The 15,172-nt window shown below is 58.9% G+C and overlaps 2 protein-coding genes across 3 annotated transcripts; both read left to right on the forward strand.

The window, feature by feature from the left end:
• The first annotated feature begins 4,154 nt into the window (after positions 1-4,154).
• Positions 4,155-7,258, forward strand: LOC123804582 (left-right determination factor 1-like). 2 transcript variants are annotated; one of them, XM_045816952.1, is made up of 5 exons: positions 4,155-4,404; positions 4,779-4,807; positions 4,910-5,025; positions 5,205-5,447; positions 6,200-7,258. In XM_045816952.1, exons 1-5 carry the CDS (start codon positions 4,155-4,157, stop codon positions 6,561-6,563), a joined length of 1,002 nt encoding a protein of 333 aa, XP_045672908.1. In that variant the 3' UTR covers positions 6,564-7,258. The 2 variants fall into 2 exon arrangements, with proteins under 2 accessions (XP_045672908.1, XP_045672904.1); XM_045816948.1 differs by having other exon boundaries at positions 4,779-5,025.
• A 354-nt stretch (positions 7,259-7,612) lies between these two features.
• PYCR2 (pyrroline-5-carboxylate reductase 2) lies at positions 7,613-11,456 on the forward strand. The gene is made up of 7 exons (XM_045861088.1): positions 7,613-7,813; positions 8,008-8,078; positions 9,082-9,261; positions 9,360-9,581; positions 9,797-9,889; positions 10,057-10,220; positions 10,793-11,456. Exons 1-7 carry the CDS (start codon positions 7,747-7,749, stop codon positions 10,956-10,958), a joined length of 963 nt encoding a protein of 320 aa, XP_045717044.1. The 5' UTR covers positions 7,613-7,746; the 3' UTR covers positions 10,959-11,456.
• The last annotated feature ends 3,716 nt before the right edge of the window (positions 11,457-15,172 follow it).

Genomic DNA, 15,172 nt, shown 5'->3' on the forward strand with positions numbered 1-15,172 from the left:
CTCCCAATCCACACTCCGGTCTTCTCTTGGCCACTAGCTAATTGCCCAATTATTTTATTTCCCCCGAGCAGAACCTCAGGCCGCCTGGAATCCACATTCGGGGCCAGGAGCCTGTGTCCAGGCGGCCACAGGAGTCTGGAAGTTGATCCTCTGTCTGCCTGCAGCTCTCGCCTCCCGGCCCAGCCCTGCCCCCGACCCTGGGGTGACCGGGTCCCCCACCCACCCAGAGCTGATGGTCACCTCCCACCAGCTTCAGGGGGTCCGGCAACGCTGTGCACTGGGAACGGCTTGAGGGTGCGGAAGGAACTTGGGGCTGGGAATCGGAAGACACGACCACGCAGGCATCACCTGTGTGAGCCTGGGGACCTCGTCACCTCCCGGGGCCTAGGTTTCTTAGCTCTAAAACCTGGGGGCAGGAGAATGGCCTGGAGAGTCCATTTCAGCTCCGATTCTATGAAGGATCAGAACCCTTTGTACAGAAAGTCCTTGGCAACTTCGATGTCAAGGGAAATGACATAATGACGTGCAATGAAACCAATGTTACAAAAGGCTAATTGACAGAAATGTTAAATCCCTCTGGCATATTTCTGGTCACAAAAACATCACCCAACTTTTAATAGGAGAGCCAAAACACTTCTAATGTTAAACATTGAGATAAATGTGCGCTATATGATATATTTAAGAAAGATGAGTCAAAACCAGTAAGATCATTAGTTTCCAACCCGCTGATTCCAATTCCGGGTCGCTGGAGGCCTGAGCTTCTCCTCGAAGTTCGGGGTGCCAGGTGGGGGCCCACCCGTCTCAGGGCCCCTCCCCCTCACCCCACGTCACTCGGACTGGGACAGTGCACACACGCTGGCTCACCTGCACGTCTTTGGGATGTGGGAGGGGCCCGGAGTCCCTGGGGAGACCCATGCAGACGCGGGGAGATTGTGCCAACTCAACACGGACCATGGCCATAGCCAGGGAGTGATTTTTTCTTTCTTTCCCTCCTCAGCATTACAGCAAAATGCCTGGGACCCAAAATGACCTGTTCAGGGACTTGCTGTAGAATCATCTCCCTCTGATTCTCCAAAGTAACAGGGAAGAGGAGGAGAAGGGTATGGCGCCTTGCTGGATGGACACCCCCTTAAGGGAGGTCCCCGAGATAGAGAAGGGTTCTCCGTTTCCCAGTGGTGGACCACTTCCCCAGGCTCTTGGTAACCCCTTGGAACTCCTGAAACCCACCTGGGTGGGCAGGACCGGTCCTCGGTCAGCGACACTGGGGGTGACTGGGTCGCTCTAGTGCCCACTGAACCCTCAGCTCTAGGGGTCTCTGTGCTAGCAGGCCAGCTCAGGAGCACCCAAGAGACGTCTGGGGGTGAGGGTGGCAGAGAATCCAGCAGAGGAGGGATTCCACTTGACTTTGTGCGCTGGAAAATGAAGTTTCAGTTAACTGGTCAGTTACTCCCTGTGCAGAAGGGGCTCCCGACTGCTGGGGACTCCCATGGTCCTCCGCCCGCCCCGAGGCAGCTCCTTGGTGGGAGGAGCCTGTGTCGGTCAGGGAGCAGCAGCCCCAGGGGCCTGGCCCCTCTCGCCCTTGTGATAGCAGGTCCCTGCTGAAGCCAGCCCCAGTGAACTCCGGGGGTCTAGGTGTTTGGGGACTGTCAAAGGGCCCCTAGCATGCCTGGGTGTCATATCCTTGGCACCACCCTGGCCGGTGATAAGCTACAAGGCTTCCTCCTCCCCAGCGCCCAGGCTGGCGGACTTTGCATATTTATGGAACACCAGCCCGGAAGAGAGCTTCAAGGGACCGAGGGCCACAGGCCCTGGGCCGCCTGTAAATGGGACGCTTCTGCACCTTTTGGCCTGACGTGAGGCCCAAATGTTTGCATCAAGCCCTGTCCCCGCTAATCGTCACTTGCAAAGGAGAGCGACACGAATCTTTTGAAGAGGGTTACACTTGTCACAGAGAGAGCAGGAGGGCCTGTTTGGGCCCAACACAGAGGTGGCGCCTTATAGTTTCAGAATGCTCAAAGTCTGAGATAGGAGCCCCAAGACGGGATTTGAATCCTCCTTGTGAATGACACCGATTCCGTGGAAACGGAAGAGGGAGAGGAGTGGAAAGGAAAGGGGAGCCCGGAAGCGATGGCGGCGGTCCGGTCCTGCCACCCCCTGAGATTCCTCTCTTGGGTTCAACTGTCAAAATCTCGGTATTTCCTCCTACCTTGTCCTGGGTCCATATTTGGCAGAATCCTTGTTTCCTTCCCTTCAAGCAACCCTAGCTCTGGCACTTGCTAGCTGTAGAACCTTGGGCAATCAGGTCGAGTTTTATGCCTCAGTTTCTTCATCTGTGAAATGGGAACAAAAACGGCAACTTGTGAGGCTAAAGAGTTAAAGTATGTAAAACACTCAGAACGGTGCACAGCCCATAAGCACTGTTAGCCATTGCGAGTATTACCAGTGTTGTTATCATTCCTCCCCTTCCCCAAATTCTAAGCCCCCCACCTTATTACTGAAGCCCCTCAAAGTACACCCACCCATGCAGACGGTGGCAGTTTATGCACGATGTCCTGGGCTCTCATCCAGGGGAAATCCCGCCCTTGTGCACCAGAAGGTTCTCTCCCTCAGCCTGGGAGAGAGAACCTGTCAGGAGCACAGTGGCAGGACGGTGCCACAAGAGACCTGCCAGCGACGCAGCACCCCTCTTGGGAGGGGGAGGGGGGTGCTCCCTGCCCACTGGGCCCCTTCGCCCTCACCCGCAGTCCTCCTCGTCCGCCTTGACCATCCTTGCTCACCTCCCACGTGACAGGACACGGGCTTTGGGGGGGACTGCCTCCTGCACACCCTCGAACCTCCTGGGCTGGGAGGGGCCGCTGGGACCAGAGGGGCCTCCCCAGCCCTCCCCTCGCTGGGTGGGCGCGGGCAGGTCCCTTCACCACGTGCCGTTGGGACTTCGCTTCAGGTGGGTGCCGAGCCTGCCTCCTGGGGCTGCTGTGAGCCCACGTGCAGAGCGCAGAGCGGCCCCTGGCACCCAGGGAGCTCTGCCGGTCGTCGCCGTGTCGGGAAAAGCAACTGTGCAGATGGCGGTGAGCCTTTGTACGGGCTCACTACGCACCAGGCGCTGCTACGGCGCTTCATCTTCCTGCCAGCCCTGTGGTGGAGCCCACTACCATCACCCCTCCTCCCGAAGGGCGACTGAAGCACCGAGTGGTGCAGGAGCTTGCTAGCAGGTCAGACGGCCAGCAAGCAGCACCCGTGGGCCCAGCCTGTCTACAATGTGAGTTTGAGGAGGCCCAGGGGGCTCCCACCCTCCACAGTGTGCCCAGAACCTGTGGCTTTGGACAGGACAGGACTCTGGGCAGCTCTGGCCTCTGCCTTCCAGGTTCCTGTCCCTGGAGCCCCATCTGGGCACGGCATGGGCTTGGACGGAGGGCCAGCAGCCGGCGGCCAGGCTCCCTGCACGGCACACTCCCCAGGAGGATGCCCCGCTCTCACTCTGCCAAGACGCTGCAGAAATCTCTTCCCAGGCACTTCCAAAGAGCCCAGCTGCCAGATTTCTGTCCGGACAGCATTGAGCTTCCTTCTGTCACAAGGGAGGACCAGGTCCCCCGACCCCGAGGGACTGTGGAGGGGAGGGGGGCTTGCAGGGACTGGAGAAAGCTGATGCAAGGGGCTTCTGTGGAATGCCCTGAGCAGGGCCTGGCCCAGGACCACGAGAATGCAGACCGCTTTCCCGGCTTCCTTCTCTGCGAGCAAACCCAGGCTGGCCCCCAGGAAAGGGACCTCCACCGCGGGCTCTGGCTAGCGGCACTTTTTCACAGAACAGTCTTGCTCTTTCTTAGACCAGGACTGGGATAGAGCCAGGGAAATTCAATAGGCACTAAGACTATTACTGAGCTGCCAGACAGCAGCGGCCAGAGGCCCCCGCCGTGTGGCATTCAGGCAGCCTTCGTGCGCTTCCCAGACAGCCCCTCCTCGGGGCTCAGGGACCTGTCTGGCTGCGGAGCTCCCAGGAGGCGAGGGGTGTGACCTTCCCCCTCCTCACCCAGACCCAGGCCCAGCCCAGGGCTGCTATAAAGCTGGCCCAGCCTGGCTCTCAGCACACCCACCTGGGACCCTCCCAGACCCTCCTCAGGGGACACACCGCTCTGCTCCTCCTCCTGAGTGGCACCATGAGGTCCCTGTGGCTCTGCTGGGTGCTCTGGGCGCTGCCCCTGGCGGGCCCCGGGGTGGCCGTGACCGAGGAGCGGATCCTGAGCAGCCTGCTGCAGCAGCTGCACCTCCAAGAGGTGCCCATCCTGGACAAGAGCGACGTGGAGGAGCTGGTCACCCCTGCCCACGTGAAGGCCCAGTACGTGGCCCTGCTGAGGCGCAGCCATGGAGCCCCCTCCCGAGGGAAGAGGTTCAGCCAGAACTTCCGAGGTGAGGCCTCCCTCCCTGCTGCACCCAGGGCCTTGGGGGGAGGGGGCTACAACTGGATATGCCCATTTGGGAAGGCTGCTGGGGCCCCTCTCTGGGGCTGGGACTCACCCCCTGGGTACCCAGAGACAGACCCAAGTGCCCAAGGTGAGGATTCTGATGTTCAACATCTCAGCTGACCTTGTTAGCTCAGGGCCCAAGGGCTGCCCTTCCTGCTCCTGGGGATTGTTACAAAAGGCTATAGACAGGCCCCAGGGGGCTTTCTAGGTAACCAGGCTTGGTTCTCTCTCCACCTGGCCACCACCTCAGTGGTCCTATTACCCTCAGAGGTCTCCCGGTGCCTGGAGAGGCCCCGCTGACCCTGCGCTTGTGCCCAGAGGTGGCCGGCAGGTTCCTGGTGTCCGAGGCCTCCACACTCCTGCTGGTGTTCAGCATGGAGCAGCGGCTGCCCCCCAACAGCGAGCTGGTGCAGGCGGTGCTGCGCCTCTTCCAGGAGCCAGTCCCCGAGGCCGCGCTCCGCACGCATGCGCTGCTCTCTCCGCGCAGCGACCGAGCCCGGGTCACCGTCCAGTGGCTGCAGGTCCGGGATGATGGCTCCAACCGCACGTTCCTCATCGACTCCAGGTGGGGAAGCCCTGGCTAGGACGTGTGTGAGGAAAGAGTGGGACACAGAGTAGGGGGAGGGGCGGGAAGGGGCTGGCCCATTCTTCGGAGGAAAATGGGAGGGGGCTGGGAAGGGGCTGGAGAGATTCCCCCAATCTCCACCCCTCAGCTCAAGCCTCTGTCCCCGCCTGGCATCACAGAGCCGTGTCCATCCGCGAGAGCGGCTGGAAAACCTTCGACGTGACCGAAGCCGTGAACTTCTGGCAGCAGCTGAGCCGGCCCCGGGAGCCCCTGCTGCTGCAGGTGTTGGTGCAGAGGGAGCACCCGGGCGGGCTGGCCTCCAGTGCCCACAAGCTGGTCCGCTTCGCCTCCCAGGGCCCATCGGGCACCCGGCAGGGAGAGCCGCAGCTGGAGCTGCACACCCTGGACCTCGGGGAGTTCGGGTAGGTCCCAGCGGGCAGGAGCGGGCTACATGGTCCAGGCCCTAGACCCCCAGGACTAGCTGGGTGGGTGGGTGCAGGCAGCCCAGGATGCAACCCATTCCCCACTGCATGTCAGTTTCTAGTGGGGGAAATCTGCATTATTCAAACATTTTATTGAAAAACACCTTCGGGTATTTTCAACGGGTTTTTGTGTTGTCATCGACACATACATTGTTCTAATTATCTATTTTCATTTTACCCTTTACCATAATTAATTCTTTGAAAAATATTAGCGTGAGCTGTTACTAAGTCAAACAGCTTTCATCTGGCATCCGTGAATTCTTTCTCCAGGGACACGTAACAGGCCTTTGGCATCATACAGCCTGGGTTCCATGTAGCTCTGCCTCCTACTGGCTGCAGGGCCTCTGGCATGTCACTTCACGTCTCTGGGTCTCAGTGTCCTCGTGTGTCACAGGGGTCATGCTGGACCCTCAGCAAGGTTCATGTCAGGATAAATGCAGGTGCCATCTGAGATAACATATGTGAAGTACCTGCTCCAGTGGCTGGCATATGAGGAAACTTTAGTAAACAGCAGCTGATTTATGTTTTGGATGTTTATTCATTCACCATTTATCACACATACCCACCTTTTCTAATGTCATGAGGGATGGGCCATATCTCTTCCTCCCACACTCCCCCCAAGGTCCTCCCTGGGTCCCCCGACCTCGGCTCTCCCAGCTGACCTCTGACTCCACCGCTCCTTGCCCCCACAGAGCTCAGGGCAACTGCGACCCCGAGGCGCTCGTGAGCCAGGGCACCCGCTGCTGCCGCCAGGAGACGTACATCGACCTGCAGGGGATGAAGTGGGCTGAGAACTGGGTCCTGGAGCCCCCGGGCTTCCTGGCCTACGAGTGTGTGGGCACCTGCCGGCAGCCCCCGGAGACCCTGACCTCCAAGTGGCCGCTTCTGGGGCCAAGAGAGTGCATCGCCTCAGAGACGGCCTCGCTGCCCGTGATCGTCAGCATGGAGGAAGGAGGCCGGCGCCGGCCCCAGGTGGTCAGCCTGCCCAACATGAGGGTGCAGAGGTGCAGCTGCGCCTCGGACGGGGCGCCCGTGCCCCGGAAGCTGGAGCCATAGGTGCTGGGCAGGGCCATGGAGGCCTCCACATGTGCACCAGAGCAGGTCTTAGTGTAGGTTGTAGTTTTCCACTTAGCAAGTTTCCCCTGCCCCAGTTAGGGCCCGTATTTTACCTTCCTGAGGGTTTCTCCATTTCTTGCCCTTCTGTCCATCACCCTAAGCACTTACATGAGTGACTAATGCCCCTCGGGGTTGCTGAGTTGAAATCCTGGTGTGCTTGTTAGCTGGTGTAGCTGAACATGGATAGATTGTGTGCTGGGAGCTTCTGTGCGCTGGCAAATTCTCAGCTGAGTCGGGGACAACATGCCCCATCCTAAGGGCTGGGGAGATCAAACTCATTTACTCTACTACATAATGAATGAAAACAAAGCCCCCAAACCCCTCTGTTTCCTCTCAATAGGGAGGGTGTCCAGAAATGAAGCCCCGTCTCCCACCTGTTGACTCAGTTCGGACCCTGAGAGGGTGCTGAGGGAGGAGGCATGGCTTGAGGCCAGGGCCAGGGGCCAGGGAATCAGCACAGCTGGTTCCCCAATCTACCAGGGTGACAAGCTGTGACCTCATGCAAACGAAGAAGTCTCTGAGCCACCATGCTGTCCTTGTGAAAAAGAGGAGCTGGGTCTCAGCTCTAAGAGGTAGTTGCGCTAGGAATCCGACAGCCCTAACCTCACCCTCTCCCGGCCCCCGAGGCCGAACACTTCCCGGGCATATTTAGCTACTCCTGCTTTAGAGAACGGGTCACCAGTTAATACCCATATTTAGCTACCATGTATTTAGTTTTTTATTATTATTTAGCAAAGAAAACCCCACCCCAACTGAGTGTAGATAATCTGCTGGAATAAAAGTGGTCTCACTCTGTCTCTGTATTTAATTTCTAGTATTTAATAATTCCTGTATTTAAATATCCTTTACATAGGAGGCGGGCGCACAGCCCCGGCCCGGCCTCGGATTGGTCCGCCCCGAGCTCTCGGCCGCCGATTGGCTGCCTGGGCGGGGCGGGGCCACGTGGGCCGCGCGGAGAGGTCTGCGTGTGAGTGCGGAGGGGTGGGCGGATCCGAGTCGGAAGCTGTAAGAAACACCCGAGATCCGACTTCCGCGTCGCTCACACCGCCTTTCCCCTGCGGTACCTCCTGGGCCGCGTGGAGCGGGTTCCTGCGGCTGCCGGGTGGTCGCCGAGCCCAGGACCATGAGCGTGGGCTTCATTGGCGCGGGCCAGCTGGCCAGCGCCCTGGCGCGGGGCTTCACGGCCGCAGGTGAGCAAGTGGCGGCGGGAGACCGATGCGCCGGCGGCCTGTTAAGCAGCAAGAGCCTTATGTCAGTGTAAGGGATCGAGGGGGAGAGGGAGGTCGGCACGGTGCGCATGGCGGGCTTCGATTCCGCTTTCCCAGGGAAAGCGTGGGGACGGGGTGGGCCAGGATCCCCCGATGAAAAGCCCTCTCTGCCGTAGGCGTCCTGTCGGCTCACAAGATAATAGCCAGCTCCCCGGAAATGGACCTGCCCACGGTGTGCGCGCTCAGGGTAGGTGGGACAGAGGGGTGTGGGGCAGACGGTGGGGGCCCAGGAGGAAGGCTTGCTTGGGCGGTCATCAGCCAGCTGACCCTCTTCACCATCCTGAGCATCAGGATCCCCCACCTTCCCTGGGACAGCTCAGTGTGGCCAGACCGCCCAGACCAACCCGCTGGGGTTCAAATCCAGGCTCTGGGGTGGTTAGAGTAATGGAGGTAGTATGTGTGGAAAGCGCCTGGCACATAGTAGGTACCCAGGAAACACTCCTTAGTCTTTGTGAACTGTCTGTGTGTCCTTAAGGTACTCTGAGCCTCAGTTTCCTCGTTTATAAAATGGAGGCCACAGTATGCTCTTTGCTGAGTTACTTGGAAGCATGAATGAGTGTGCAGGGAAAGCCTGGCGAGGTAGCTGTCCCTCTCTCTAAAAAGGAACATTGAATATCCCACGTCTTCACCCAAACCTGCGCTGTGTGGGAGGGGCTGTCTGATGAGGCAGATGCCGGGTGGCGTCTGTGCCTGGGATGGCTGGCGTTCCCAGCCCTGCAGGGCCCTGCTTCTCAGCTGGGAGCCCCATGGGGACGAGTGTCCTCTGACCATCCCTGGACCACGTGGAGACCACACTGTCTGAAAACAAGTGTCCATGGTTGGGAGAGGGCCCGACCCAGCTCTGCTTCCAACCGTTGGGTGCTAACATTTCACCTTTCCCTTTGTCACTTTCCAGCCGTGGAGACTTCTTACCTGGCAGAGGGGTGCCTTGGGGACTAGAGAATTGGTGGGGGTGTGGGACAGCCATTTCCTGGTTGCCATGGAGAAGCTTGTCCATGCTCACACTGGAGCTCACTTGCCCAGTAGCAACACTGGATCACTTTGTGCCAGTAGGGTAGGGGCAGACCCTGAGGGGACAAGGCAGGGAATCTCAGGCTGCAGCGGGCCTAGTAGGCTTGGCAGGGGTCCAGCTGCTCCGTGGGAGGGTCTGCGCCCGGTGGGGCCATGAGCTGGGCCGTTCCCTCCTGCAGAAGTTGGGGGTGAACCTGACCCGGAGCAACAAGGAGGTGGTGAGGCACAGCGACGTCCTGTTCCTGGCCGTGAAGCCGCACATCATCCCCTTCATCCTGGACGAGATCGGGGCTGACGTCCAGGCCAGGCACATCGTGGTGTCCTGTGCAGCCGGTGTCACCATCAGCTCTGTGGAGAAGGTGCCTGTCTCAGCTCCGGCGCCTCGGTGTGTGTTGGGGGGGTGGGTGCTAGTGAGAGCTATGCCTCGGCCACTCACCCGCCCTCCTCCTTGCTCCAGAAGCTGCTGGCATTCCAGCCGGCCCCCAAGGTGATCCGCTGCATGACCAACACCCCTGTGGTGGTACGGGAGGGGGCCACGGTGTACGCCACAGGCACCCACGCCCTGGTGGAGGACGGGCAGCTGCTGGAGCAGCTCATGGCCAGCGTGGGCTTCTGCACCGAGGTGGAGGAGGACCTGATCGACGCCGTCACCGGGCTCAGCGGCAGTGGGCCTGCCTACGTGAGGCCCTCATATACTTACTCAGCCATCTGGGGACCCAGGGGAACAAGATGGGATGGCAGGCAGGCTGGACTGTGGGTGCCGCCTACCTCTTGGGTGCAGCCAGCTGGTGGCGGAAGCTGTTGCTTGGCACTAGCTCCAGTCACCAGGAAAAGCAGGCCCTCAGGGTGCCCTTGGGTGTCTGCTGCCCCAAGACTCAGTGAGCGTCTCTGCAGGCGTTCATGGCCCTGGACGCGCTGGCCGACGGCGGGGTGAAGATGGGCCTGCCGCGGCGCCTGGCAGTACGGCTGGGGGCCCAGGCCTTGCTGGTCAGTATCTTCCCTCTGCATGTTCTGGACCAGGGTGTGGGCTGGGGGATCTTGCAGGTCAATGAGCTGGGGGCAGGGCTTGCTTGGGAAGCTGGGAGGAGGACTGGGGGAGCCTTTCCCAGGGTGCACCTGCAGTGTGTTTCTCTCATATTCCCCTTCTGCTCCAGGGGGCTGCCAAGATGCTGCTGGACTCAGAGCAGCACCCAAGCCAGCTCAAGGACAACGTCTGCTCCCCCGGGGGCGCCACCATCCACGCCCTGCACTTCCTAGAGAGCGGGGGCTTCCGCTCCCTGCTCATCAATGCCGTCGAGGCCTCCTGCATCCGTACACGGTGGGTCTCTCTCTCTCTTCCACCCAGGCCCCCACTTCCCGGGGGACCCCACTCTGGGCTGGGCCCTGTCTGGCAGAACCAGCCATCTTTGGTCTCATGAGCAGTGTTGGAGTCTCTGCTGTGTTCATAATCAGGACCTACTGGCTGATGGCTTGCAGGCTTTCCCTCGATTCATTCTCGCCACAGTTCTGATCGTTGGGATTAGCTTTGATTCGTAGGTGAGGATGTTGAGACTCAGACAGTTTTCCCAAGGTCAAACAGCTAAGAAGGGGTGGAGGCAGGATTCAACTTCAAGTCTATGACTTTAAACCCTGCGGCTTTCCACACTCCCTCTCCCCCAGCCCCCATCGGTGTGATCACGGATACTGGCTGGTGCTCTGTGTCTGTGCAGTGATCCATGCTTAGTGAAAGAGCACTTCCGGGGAGGTGGGGGCAGTGCTCGGTTGGCCTTCTCATTTTGGGTGGCGTCAAGTCCACAAGGGTTGGGGTTATGTGGGCGGGGAAGCCTTGAGAAGTTCCACCCCAAGGTTTAGTGCCTTCCCCCTTAAGCCCCATTGGCGCTTTGTCTCCAGAGAGCTGCAGTCCATGGCTGACCAAGAAAAGGTCTCCCCAGCTGCGCTCAAGAAGACCCTCCTGGACAGAGTGAAGCTGGAGTCCCCCACCGTGTCCACACTAACCCACTGCAACTCAAGGAAGCTCCTCACCAGAAACTCGGCCTCAGAAGGCAAGGAGGACTAAGGCAGCCCGCTGGCCACTGGGACCAGAGCCCTCACCTGCGGGGCCGCGCAGAGCGAGAGCAGGCTCAGGCAGTTGTCAGACCCCGGTTATAAACCCTCCTTCAGTCTGTTGGGGCCAGGCAGCCCTAGTTGTCCCTCTGTCCCAGGTTAGAGGACGCTCGGAAGAGGCGGTTGACACTGGAAGCCACAGGGAGCCCTGCCCACCGCCCGCTGTCAGCCCCATCTCGGGCAGAGTGGGGGGCGGTCTGGGGGGACCTTCAATGCTGGTTCTCCGACCGCAGCCCACAGCAGGGTCCGCTGATGCCGCGTCAAGGGCATGAGGGGACCAAAACGACGAGGGCACTTCCCTTGGAACCGAGAGCGAGTGACTTAGAATGGCCACAGTCCATGCGCACGAAAGGCGACTGGGCCGTGTTTCACTTTGCTTCACAGACACACCAGTGAGAGTTTGTTGCTTTTGCTAGGTTTAGCTGCTTTAATAAAATTTTATTTTTTATTACCCGGCTTTTCTTATGCTTCACCATAAGTCGTTCTAGAGAACTCGAGGCCCTGACCGGGTGCCCGGGCACAGAGTAGGGATGAGAGGGAAATAGGGGCCAGGCCTTGAATGCGGGAATGACGCTGCTCCAGCCTGGCCCCCAGGGTCAGGGTCAGGGTCAGGGTCAGGGGACTGTGTTCCAGGATGGGCCAGAGCCCATGGCAGAGAAGAGCCAAGCGGCCTGTGAGCGCCGGCTCCTCCGACTGCCCTCTGCGGGAGCCACTGTTTTCTTGCTCACTCCGTGGAGGATGCCGGGGCCTGGAGGGGGCCAGTGACTCACCCCAGTTACCTGCGGTCAGCGGCGAGTCCGTCCGGGCTCTTCGCCACTGCCTCGGCTGCCTCTCGGGAGCCGGGGCTGGGTGCGCCGGCCACCCGGGCTGGGCCTGCGGTTTGCCCACAGGCCCGTGTGCCTGGCGCTTGCCCCAGGGGCGCACTGGCTGTGCCATCGCTTCACGCCAGCTCTCAGTTCAAACCCTAGTTTCTACCGCTGCCAGCGAGGCCGCCTCGGAGCAGTCACTGCATGTCTCTGACCTCAGGTGTCAATCCCCGTGCATATGGAGGTCACGCTTCACGTAAAGGTGCGGGTGAATGTGGAATGAGGGCCCGTGGGGCTGCTCAGCAGAGCGTCTAGAGCACGGACACCCCTCACCCTTCACCCTCCCACTGGGGAGGGAGCAGAGCCTTCTCTTCCCCCCCCGGGTCCTGGCGCCGCTGGCTCCGACTCCAGGCCAGAGAGCCCACAGGGAAGGCTCCTTGCTCTGGGGCCGACGTGACAATGGGGTTAAAGGCTGTCATGATGAAGTCCCCGCTCTATGGCGGGCCCTTGGCAGGTCCCTTGCATGAGATTTTATGGCCTTAGGAGCTAGGTATAATCTAAGACCAATGTGAAGCTCAAAGAGGTTAAATAAGTTGCCTAAAAAGATTCGAATAAATATTGCACCAAAGAAGATACACAAAGGGCAAGTGAGCGTGTGAAAAGATGCTCCACGTCATTAGTCATCAGGGAAATGCAACCCTAAACCAAATGAGACAGCTTTTCACATCCACTCTTTAGCTGAAAAAAAAAACAAAACATGATAAATGTTGGTGAGGATGTGGAGAAATCGGAACCCTTGTGTGTTGCCGGTAGGGGTGTAAAATAGTGCGGCCACTTCGGAAAAAGTCCGGCAGTCCCTCAAAAGGTCAAGGTGAGTTCTGTATGACCCGGAAGTTTCACTCCTAGGTGTTTCACTCCTAGGGGAAGTAAAAGCATGTGTCCACGCACATCTTTCACAGGAATGTTCGCGGCAGCATCATTCACAACAGCCGGGAAGTAGGAACAACCCGTGGACGGGTGGATGGATAAACACAGTTACAGCCACGTGGTGAAATATTACACAGCAGTGAAAAGGAAGGCAGTCTGGTGGGGGGTGGGCTGGGATGGGAGTAAAAGGCAGAAAACTATACTCGAACAACAATTTAAGTTTTAAAAATTTTTTTAAAAAGGAAGGAAGTGCTGGTACCTGCTCTGTGATGAGCCCCAAACATGTGTTTAATGGAAGACAGCAGTCACCACATCCTCAAAGTATGCGGCTCCGTTTCCATGCACTGCCCGGGCAGTCTGCGGGCCTGGTGGGGGCTGCCTCGGGCTGGGGTGGGAAGGGAAAGAGCACGGGGTTTCTGCGTGGAGGGGGGACGTGATTTAAAGTGAGGTCGTGGGGATGCATTTTAATGAAAAAAATTGACTTTAGCCCTGGCTGGTGGAGCTCAGTGGATTGAGTGTGGGCTGCGAACCAAAGCATCGCAGGTTCGATTCCCAGTCAGAGCACATACCTGGGTTGCAGGCCATGGCCCTCAGCAACCACACATTGATGTTTCTCTCTCTCTCTCTCTCTCCCTTCCCTCTCTAAAAATAAATAAAATCTTAAAAAAAAGGAAAAGAAGAGATCTTATACAAAAAATTGACTTTAGAAAGAGAGAGAACATCAGTGTGTAGTTCCACTTGTTTATGCATCACTGGTTGATTCACACACGTGCCCTGACGGGGGGTCAAACCCACAGCCGTGGCGTATCGGGGCGGCGCTCTCACCATCTGAGCTGCCTGGCCAGGGCGAGAGCCTCGTGATGGTCATACAGCTCTGTACGCAGACAGCAATGGAATTGCACAAAGTAGGTGCATGTTATGACATGTGAATTACACGTCATAAAGCTTTAACAAATGAAATAAGTTGCTCATTGGCATTAGGAAGGCGTATCAGGATTTAAATCCACGTCTGATGTCAAATCCCGTCCTCTCGGTTCTAGGCCTGCCGGTGAGCTGTCCAAGGGGACGGGAGACGGTCCCCTCACCCCCTGTCCTCTGCCCTGCTGTAAGGCCACTACCCTTCCGGGCCTACAGCCACCAACACCCATTTACTGAGACCCTACCAACTGCCAGGCCTTGGCTCATGCTTGGGGCGGGGACCTGGCTCAGGTGAGCCCTCATCCACCGAGGACCCACTGTCTTCACAGCTGGGCTTCGGCCAGGTATGGCGAGGGCCAGATCTGCCTGGGGGAGGCTGTTCTCCAGGGAGAGGGAGAGGGGTCACCCTGTGGAAAACAGTTCAGGCCGTCTTTTCCTCAGACCCTGGCCCGCCTTCCCAGTGTTGCCTTGGCACCGGGCTGGCCCGTCTCGGGGCTGGAGCTGCGGGCAGTGGGCTGGAGGCTGGCACCCCCCGAGGAGGCCCGGGGCCCCAGTGTGTCCGGCTCCCAGCAGAGGCTCCAGAGCTTTGCCTCCGTCTCACCGGGGGCCTGAGCCACAGGAAGCACCCGAGTGCCCCCTGTAAGCATTGAGGAGTGAGAGCTGGTGTTCAAGGTCAGCGCTGCGCTTTCAATAAACACGTGTTGAACGCTCTCTCTGTGCCAAGTGTCCTGCGAGGCCTCCAGGTGCCCTGGTCAGTCATGTCCTTGTTCTGAGAGGTGCAGGGGCCGAGGACAGATGTGGACACCAGGAGGCATGGGAGACACAGGAAGGCAGAGGCAAAGGTGGCTGGGGTGGGGATCAGAGGGGAAGGAGGGGGCTAGCCAACCTCCCACCCCTGGCCCCTCCCAGCAACTGTCCCCTCAGGACCTCTGGGGCGTCTGGGCCTGCAGCAGGCCTCAGTCCCTCTTTCCTAAGTGGCTCCTCTCAGGCCCCAAACCTCTGTCCCAGCCGTGACAACAGTCACTCTGGGGAGGTGGGACTGTGGTGACTTCTCCCATGATTTTTTCTTTATTTCACTTTAGATTGCCGATTGCCATCAACAGGCACGATTTCCCTGGGGACACGGCATGCTTCATCCGTGTCCCTAGGCGACCGTTACTAAGCGATGCCTGGAGGGACACCGGCGAGCCTGACCCCACAGCCTGGTGGCGCCTCAGCAGGGGGCAGTGTGGCCCTGACACGGTCCTTCTCCGTTCCGCAGCCCATGCGCGGCAGGGTTTCCTCTTTCCTCAGGTGGGCAGCCCAGCTGGTGTCCCCCGTCAAGCAGCTTCTCACGTGTAACTTAAAACGTGGATACTTCCTCAATGAACAAACGCATTTTCTTTTCAAGTGCCAGGCACCGTATTTTGTGTGCAAGACACACAATCTTACTTCATTTTTTTTAAAAAAAGATTTTATTTATTTTTGGAGAGAGGGGAAGGGAGGGAGGAAGAGGGAGAGAAACATCCATGTGTGG

The sequence above is a fragment of the Phyllostomus hastatus genome, unplaced genomic scaffold, assembly GCF_019186645.2.
Source record: "Phyllostomus hastatus isolate PE091 unplaced genomic scaffold, TTU_PhHast_1.1 phas_contig_148, whole genome shotgun sequence".
Classification (NCBI taxonomy): Eukaryota; Metazoa; Chordata; class Mammalia; order Chiroptera; family Phyllostomidae; genus Phyllostomus; species Phyllostomus hastatus.